The 9732-nt window shown below is 29.5% G+C and overlaps 1 protein-coding gene across 1 annotated transcript; it reads left to right on the top strand.

Moving 5' to 3' along the window:
- Positions 1-407: 407 nt before the first annotated feature.
- Positions 408-719, top strand: LOC107478425 (uncharacterized). Its single transcript, XM_016098565.3, has one exon. It carries the CDS (start codon positions 408-410, stop codon positions 717-719), a length of 312 nt encoding a protein of 103 aa, XP_015954051.1.
- Positions 720-9732: the final 9013 nt, after the last annotated feature.

The raw sequence follows: 9732 nt of genomic DNA, 5'->3' as shown, positions 1-9732 counted from the left end.
CAAAGGGATCAAAAGACCATGCTACTTAATTACCACGTACAATTTTCTTTTTCCAATTATAAGAATAAAAAAATGATGACACCCAATTAGAATTAGAAGAAACCAGAATCCATGATCATTGGTCAATAATAATAATAATAATAATAAATTAAAAAAAACAGCTATATATATTAACCCAAATTGGGAACCAATGGTTAAGCTGTTTTCACGATTGAGAAATTCATGATCTAAAATATAGTAATACAGGTTGTTCTAGTTAGTTAGTTTCATAAACCTTCCCATAATGTCTTCACCAAATTTCTTTAGTTTCCTTTTATTTAGATTTTTATATAAACCCTCATTCTCTACCCTCCAAGTTCCCAACCCTTCCCCAACCCAATCAAACTCTTTTGAAGGATTTAATAATCATGAGTCTTAGTTGCCTAACATGTGGTCAAATTCTTCAAAGGGTTAATTCTGAGAGAGATGATTATTATCTTCCTGAAAACAATGCTTCTTTTAGAAAACCATCTAGACAGGTTGAAAGAACCTGGTCAGGGAACATAGCTCCACCACAAAAACTCGGCGGCGCCATGGCGAAGATCAAAGCAGAACATCGTCGCGCCAATAGCGCGAGCGATGCTGGGCCGAGGTTGGTGAGGAGCAGCGGAGTGAGAAGAGATTGGAACTTTGAGGATTTAAACGATCAACAACAAGAGAAGCGAATTAGAATATATTAAGATCCGAACTATCTTTATCAAAATAACAATGTGTGTTATTTTTTATTGTACTTCTTCTCTAAGTTTAAGGTCGATCAGATAGTTATCTAAAATATATGTTGTTATCTGATCGACCGTTGACCTAGGAAGGTGTAGATGTATTTGTTATTAATGATTCTTTTCATGCATTGTTTAAATCTTTATTATTTCATTTGTTGGGAAGGGTTGGGAGATGTAATGAGTGGGGGAAGTGGGGATGGGATATTCATTACAAATTGGAGTTTAAAGCGCATATCAAATTATGGTAAAGTGCTTTTTTTGCTCTCCATAGTAATGCATGTTTCAAACATTTGTTATTAAAATGATCTCTTCATTCTTTTAATCTTCTATACATAGTTACTACAAATGTATTGTAATTGTAATTATTGGTTTAGTTTTCTAATCATTAGTAACAAGTCTTAGTTTTTTTTTATAAAAAAATAAATAAATAAATGAATGAATAAAGAAATAAAGTAGTTTAAGTTCAAATTTTGTAGATGAAGAAAATTTATTTTAAAAACTTTACTCCATAGAGTGATTTTGGTGACCAACTCATCAAGTCACAAAAATTAGAAAAGGAAAATCCTTAATGGTATGTTTGAAATAATACAATAGAATTCAAATTGATTTAATTTTAAAATTTTGAAATGAATAAAAAATAAGAATTGAATTGATTTGTAAATTCATGAATTTACATTATAAATAAACTGAAATTCCTTATTTTTTAGTAAAATTTTATTAAAATTAAAATAATTTGACATAGATCAAAAATACAAAATATTACTTTAATCATATCCTTTAGATATACATTAATATAAATATGCATGGTAGAGACTAGAGATCATTTGTCGAATGTGTTAATAATCTCTAAATTAAATTATCATCGGTGGACATTCTGTCAATTATTGGTAGTTATAAAAAATTATATAGTAAATAAATGATAAAAATATAAAATTAAATTATTATATTAATTTTTAAATTAAATTAATTATTTATTCACATAATTATTCTAAATACAATCATTTAATTTTAATTCAACTTATTTTAAATCAAATTTAAAAAATATTTTATTCAAAAGACGCTTTAAAGTTTAAACTCCCATATTCAATATAAGACCCAACGGTATGTTATTAATTTTTCATCTAATCATTCATATAACCAATATAACATATATACTTAATAGATTCGCCGCCGCTAATCTTTTAACTTGATGATATCATTATCGCTTTTTAGATATTATATTAGTCTAAATTAAACTTCAAAGGTTCTGGAAGCCACCAAAATCTTCAATTAAAAAAAAAAATAGAAAGAAAATAAAAACTCCCATTCATTCTTCTATAACAATTAATTAAATAAAAGAGTACATACATATGTTTTTAATGGTGGTCAAACAATTAATAGAGTACAGACATATGCTTTTAATGAGGTCAAATATTTCCTTTAATTATTTTGCATATGCAAGGAAGCCTCCTTAAAACAGGAGAAGAAGGACGATGTGGTGGTTTGTACCTGAATAATCAAAAGCTAATAAGATAAAAAAGAATATTAAAAATAAGAAAGATAAAAATTAATATTTTTATATTTTATTTGATAATAAATAAAATAAAAAAATAAATTAAATAAAATTTTAATTTTTTGATATAAATTTTTTAAAAAATATATTAAACAAATATAATTATAAAATATTAATAAAATAATAAAAAATAAAAAGATAAGTGGTGTCTTTTAATTTGTTAATATTTTGCATTCTTTAAACAAAATATATTAATTCAGTAATACAATATTTGTATCTTATTTATTAAACATAAAAATATAATTTTGTATCTTTATCTCAATATTTCATATGTATAAACAAACTCAACTAAAAATTACGTGTATGAATAATACAAAAACATGTAGTCATGTTCACCTCTTTTATTAACCTGAGATAGCAATACTACCATAGTTTTTAGCTTTTTCATATTGTGATCAAAAGAAATTTGATGCAGTCCAATAAAACACTACAAGATTTTAATACCTTGTCATCTAATCTTTTTGTGTTATTGATAATCTTTAGACAAGTTCTACATATATAACTCGAAGTTAGATATCAACGTTTTTTTTTTTTAATTAGGAGTGAGACTTAAATTCGAGATATCTAAATAAAAATAAAAAATTATGTCATTTGAGTTATAACTAGTTATCAGATACTAACATATTTTATAAGAAAGAAAAAATATTTTTTCCATACTTTTGCCTATACTAAATTTAAGATGTATATAACTTCAATAATTCATTTGAGTTTAATTTATTTCCTTCAAACACAATAGAAAATTCATGTGAATTTATATTCTTTTTAAACATAATTCTATTTACTAGTTTCCATATATTTCATACAACAAAATATTTTTTTTAAATTTTCTAACTTATTGTTAGAGAATCATTAGAATCAATTTAGATAAATTAGTATCGTTTATATTTATATAACATATTTATATATTAATTGTAAACTTTTATGTCTTTATTACTTTGATTCATTTAGCACCTATAAATACCCCTTGTATATTGTACTTTTCATCAGACTGAATATACACAAAATACTTTCTTTAGTTTAGTCTATTGTTTTTAACATGGTATCAAGAGCCTAAAGATTTTTTTTTCAATGAAGTTTTGTTCATAGCCTCCTTGTTTTTTTCTCTTCCGACAGTGCCTCTTTATTCTCGTTTTTCGATCTGTTTTCAACGCTTTAGTTCGTCACCTCCGCCATCATCGTGTTCTTCTCTCCGTTAGCTTTTCAACACCGTCGAGATCGCCGCTATATGCTCCCGGACGCGCCCTCACGCGCTGCCGGAACCTTGCTGCCCACCTCCAATTTTCTCTTCAATTTCATCGTCATAATTACAATAATAATTATAATAATCGAATTTCTAGCTTCAATTCCTTCGCATTCATTAACGTTTCTCCAATTTCTTTAATCGCAAAGAGTGTGAATGAGCTGATGGAGTCTAAAGGTGGTAAAAAGAAGTCTAATAGCAGTAAAATCTTATACAAAGCTCCTCTCAACTACATCATTGAAGACGTTCGCCCACACGGTGGAATCAAGAAGTTAAGAACTGCTGCTTACTCCAACTGCATCCGCAAACCAACCTGAGATTCGTTTGGTTGTGTGACATAGCCCCCCTTTAGACTTTACAAACTGCAACATTTTCTACTGTCTTTTTTTTATTCTCCTTCTCCTTTTCCTTCTTCTCCTTGTTTTATCTTTCTCTGTCTTGCTTTGCTTTCTCTATTGCTCTTGATCTACACCACAACATTTTGTTTCATTGAGTGAAGATGGCTTTGACCACCTCAGCTATTGGTTTTGAAGGGTTCTATATCCCAGTCAACTCTTAATCTTCCTGATACTTATTATCCAAATTAAACTTTAATCTTATTTCTGTTGGTCAACTTGTTGATTTGGGTTTTGAAGTCACTTTTTCCATTTTTGGTTGTCGTGTACAGGATTCTCGGACGGGACAAATCATCGGGACTGGACGTAAGGTCGGAAGGTTGTTTGAACTCGAGAATCTTCATATTCCTCCTGTACCAAATCTCTGTGCTGCTTCTTCTCCCTCTACCCTTCACTTATGGCATCAACGTCTTGCCCACACCTCCTTAGAAAAACTGCGTCCTCTTGTGTCTCAGGGTGTTTTAGGTCAGATTCCAAATGAATCTTTTGATAGCATTTCTTGTCAAACTGCCAAACAACCTGCTTTATCTTTTCACAATAATTAATCTCTTGCTTGCTCTCCTTTTGATATCATTCACTATGACGTTTGGGGCCCCTCTCCCACTGCCTCTACGGGCGGAGCTCAATACTTTGTCATTTTCATTGATGATTATTCCCGTTTTTCTTGGGTTTATTTGATGACTAATCGCCATGAGTTACCTCAGATCTATATCAACTTTGCTACTATGATTAAAACTCAGTTTTCCAAGGTCATTAAGGTTTTCTGATGCGATAATGCTATGGAATACCATGATTCCAAACTCTTAACCTTTCTTGCAGAACATAGTACTTTGTCTGAGTTTTCTTATCCTGGTATGTCTCAACAAAATGGTAGAGCTGAACGCAAACACCGTCACATTCTTGACTTCGTCCGTTCAATGCTTCTTTCTTCTTCATGTCCTGAGCGTACTTAGGGTGAAGCTGTTCTTACTGCTGTTCATGCTATCAATAGGCTCCCTTCTTCTGTTCTTGGTAATGTTACTCCCTTTGAGCGTCTTTATCATACCCCCCAGATTATAGCTCTCTTCGAGTTTTCAGTTGTGTATGTTTTGTTCTTCTTCAGCCTCATAAACATAGTAAACTTGAATCTCGGACTCGTATGTGTTGTTTCCTTGGTTATGACATTGAACACAAGGTTATCATTGTTGGGATCCTCTCTCTAATCATATTCATATATCTCGTTATGTTGTCTTCTGGGAGTTTCACATGTTTTTTCGGTTCTCATCCTTTGAGTCAATTCCTGCTACTCAGTCATCTTTGTTTACTAACCCCAATGTTGATCTCTTTCCTAATGATGATTCTACAGATTCTATCTTGAGTGACCTTCCACAGCCTCCTGTTCTTCTGCCTTCTCCATCTCCCGATGATTCCAGACCGGACGATGATCCTGCACCTACCGCCATGTCTCCTCTTCCTGCTCGTTCTTCTAGGGTAAGAAATCCACCTCTTCATCTTCTTGATTATCATTGTTTTTTTACTATCCTTCATCAACATGAACCTAAGTCATTCAGAGAAGCCTCCACAAATCCAAATTGGCAACAAACAATGCAGGAAGAAATACAGGCACTTGAAAAAGCACACACTTGGCATTTGGTTGATCCTCCTTCTGATCAGGAAGTTATGGGCAGTAGATGGATATACAAGATCAAGACTCGCTCTAATGGCTCTGTTGACCGTTATAAGGCCCGCTTGGTTGCTCAAGGTTGTAAGCAAGAGTATGGTATTGGTTATGAAGAGACTTTTGCTCCTGTCACTCGTCTTACGTCTGTTAGAGCTCTTCTTGCCATTGCCGTGGTTAAAAAATGGTCTCTCAGTCAGATGGATGTGAAGAATGCATTTCTTAATGGGAATTTGAAAAAGAAAGTTTATATGAAACCCCCTCTGGGATGTCCTTGTCCTTCTAGTAAGGTTTGTCTCTTTCGCAAGGCACTTTATGAACTTAAGCAAGCTCCTCGTGAATGGTTTGACAAGTTCAGCACTGCCATATGCAGTCTTGGTTTTACTTCTAGCCCTCATGAGAATGCCCTCTTCATTCGTAAAAGCGAACGTGGAGTTGTTCTTTTACTTTTGTATGTTGATGACATGATCATTACTGGAGATGATGTTGATGGTATCTCTGATCTCAATGCCTCACTTCATCGTACCTTTGAGATGAAAGATCTTGGTTCTCTCAGCTATTTTCTTGGTCTCGAGGTCATCTCCACTGATGATGGCATCTATCTCTCTCAAGCTAAGTATGCTTCAGATCTTTTTACTCGCGCTGGGATTACAGATAGTCGCACTAAGTCTACTCCTCTTGAGCCTAATGTTCGATTTACCACTATGGATGACACTGTTTTGGATAATCCGACTCTCTATCGACAGTTAGTTGGAGGTCTCGTCTATTTGACTGTCACCCGATCAGACATCGCCTATCCAGTTCATGTACTTAACTAGTTCTTATCAGCTCCTTGTACTACTCACTATGCGGCAGTTCTTCACATTCTTCACTACATCAAAAACACTCTATTTCATGGCCTTTATTTTTCTGCCCATTCCTCTTTGTCTCTTCAAGCTTACTCCGATGCTGATTAGACTGGTGATCCTACTGATTGTCGTTCTACTACTGGTTATTGTTTGTTTCTTAGCGACGCTCTCATTTCTTGGGGTGCTAAGAAGCAAACGTTCACTGCTCGCTCAAGCACAGAAGCTGAATACCGTACCCTCGCTGACACCACTGCTGAGGTTATCTCGGTTCGTTGGCTTCTCGAAGATATTGGTGCTTCTCAGTCGTCTCCTACTGATGTTTTTTGTGTTAACCGCAGTGCTATTCAGGTTGCACATAATGATGTGTTTCATGAACGCACCAAACACATTGAAATTGATTGTCACTTTGTTCAGCAACGTATCCTTATTGATGATGTTCGTCTCATTGCTATTGGAACACTGGATCAGACTGTTGATATCTTTACGAAAGCTCATCACCCAACTCGTTTTTGGACTTTGTTATCCAAACTCAAACTGGTATTCTTAACTCCCACTTGAGTTTGAGGGGGGATGTTAGATAATCATTAGAATTAATTTAGATCAATTAGTATCGTTTATATTTATATAGCATATCTGTATATTAATTGTATGATTCTATGTCTTTATTACTTTGATTCATTTAACATCTATAAATACTCGTTGTATATTATACTTTTCATCAAATTGAATATACACAAAACACTTTCTTTAGTTTAGTCTCTTCTTCCTAACACTTATATTACAAGTGTTACCTTTCTCAATAATTAAACTTTTAGAATGTTTATCAACGAAGATTTGAAAATATTCGTCATTCTTTAACTAGCTTTTGGAGTAGTGAGTTAGATCCATCCACTTTCACATTAAAATAAATTAATATAAAAATTTTATATACTAATGATATATATAATTTAAAAATTAATATTTAATTTTGATAAAATCCGGTATTATTACATTGTTATCTAAATTTCTCTAATAATATATCCAAATAAAAATTTAAATTAGCTAGGAGATCTAGTAGTATTTAAGCTCGCTTACTAATTCATAGATTTTCTCTATTTAATATTGATAAATTTGTTGTACTAATATGATAGAGATTATTAGATTATAGAATGATTATAATTGTAATTTGTAAAAATGTGAGATATAATATGTGGGAGCTTAGCATAGCATAGAACCTAAGCCACCAAAATACTAGGCTTTGGACTTGGTCTAAAACAAAATATTGAAATCAAATAAAGTGTATTCAATATTATTTCTATTTGCATGTATTGTAAATGGTAAAGAATTTTCACATAAGGGGAGAAGCTGACACACTTCCATGGACATCTATCCTTAGAATTCATTAGTCAAACAAACTAAACTACCAAAGATTCAGTTATGAATTGAATGAGACTTGGTCTAGCATTGTTGGCATGCATCCTTAGAATTCCAAAGGCATCTTTTTGAGTTGTTGTGCTGCTTGTTTATTATTATAAAGTTTGGATCATATATATTTTTAATAATATAATTTTGAGAATAGTAGTGTACTTAAAATATTATTTTAATCTCTTTTTATAACATTAAGAATATCTATTTTGTTTTTTGTAAATGATTTGTTTGATTTAGAATATACAATATTAAAGAATATGTTTATATATGACAAAAATGTGCTTATAGATGGGGAAAAAAAACAAGAGTTATTCAAATATGTTTCTTATTATAGTTGTAAGAAAACATTTTGGTGTTTATTTTTAAAAAAAATTAATTAATGTTTATTTGTGTTTATTTTGTTACTAATTTTTTATTAGATATATACAAAAAAAATACCCATTAAATTAATTACTCCTATAAAATATATACTAAAATATAAACTATATATTAACAATAAATTAAATAATACATATATTTATATATAAATAAGTCATAATTAATTTTTTTTGTATACATCGCATTTTTTTTTCTAGTATAATTAAAATTTGACCATAAATAATATATGAATGAAAGTGAAAATAAATTCACCTTTGACTATATGTTTGAAAGAATTATTTGTCATTAATATTAAAATTCTATAATGATAACATATTACGTGGTTCATTGAATTTGTCTATTTTATGTTTACGATAAATATGATTAAATTATTATATTAATTTTAGATTAGTCCACCTTGTATATTGGAAAAAAAAATCTTGCTAATAATTGCCTTAAAAGCATTCTTATCTTTAATTAGTGATACTAAGAATTTGTTTGGTAAATTTTTTTAAAAAAAAAGTAGTGTTTATATTTTTGAAAAGTATAAATTTTTTATTTTGTGTTTAATAAATTAAAAAGATTATGTATTTATATTTATAATTTTAAAAAATTAAAAATTTAACTTATATTTATATTTATTATAGTATTTTAAATTTTAAATTTTTTTTACCAAAATAAAATTGTTGTTAGTTATGTTTATTAAAAATTATTTTTAATTTAATTTACTAAATATAAATGTTATAACTTTTAAAAAATTATATGTTAAAAACTAATTTTCATAAAATATTTAAAAAAATAAAAATTTTATCAAACCAAACTTAAATATAAAAAGTTTGAATAAAAAATAAAAAATAAATTAAATTTTTAAAAATTTTTAATTATTTTATGCATTGAGTGTATTGGGAAGTTTAAAAATAATTAAAAAAATTATTTTATTTTTGAGCTTTTGAGTGTATTGGGTTAGCAATCTTTTTTTTTTCTTATCGAAGATAGAGAAACTCGAATTCGTAATCTCTTAAGTGAGTATATAAAGATTATGTCATTTAAGTTATAACTCATTGGTAGCACTCTTTAAGTTAACCCAATTTTAATATTTAATTTTTTAATTATTATCTAATAAAGTTTTTATGTAATTATTACAAAATTTTGAAGCAAACCGATTTTTATCATTATATATAAAAAAAACTCTTTTAAAAAAATGTATATTAAGATAGTAACTTAAAAATATTTGATATAAAAAATTTAAGACACCTATTCTAATAAAAATACTAAAAATATATTTTCATAAAAATCTTTGTATTAAAACAAAAACAAAAGACATTTTTTATAAATAGAGATGGAGCCGGGAGAGGAATACCTACTTTCAACCATGTTCGTTACCATCCTTATAAGAGAGTATTAATTAGGTGCTTCAAATAAAAGTCAAATTGTAATTAATGATAATAGAAGATAATAGTTTATCGGTCAAACATATGAACACGTTAAATTTAAATTTTATCTTTTAAAAATATAAAG

This window comes from Arachis duranensis, unplaced genomic scaffold, assembly GCF_000817695.3.
Source record: "Arachis duranensis cultivar V14167 unplaced genomic scaffold, aradu.V14167.gnm2.J7QH unplaced_Scaffold_165934, whole genome shotgun sequence".
Taxonomy (NCBI): Eukaryota; Viridiplantae; Streptophyta; class Magnoliopsida; order Fabales; family Fabaceae; genus Arachis; species Arachis duranensis.
This window is presented reverse-complemented; position numbering and strand designations above follow the sequence as displayed.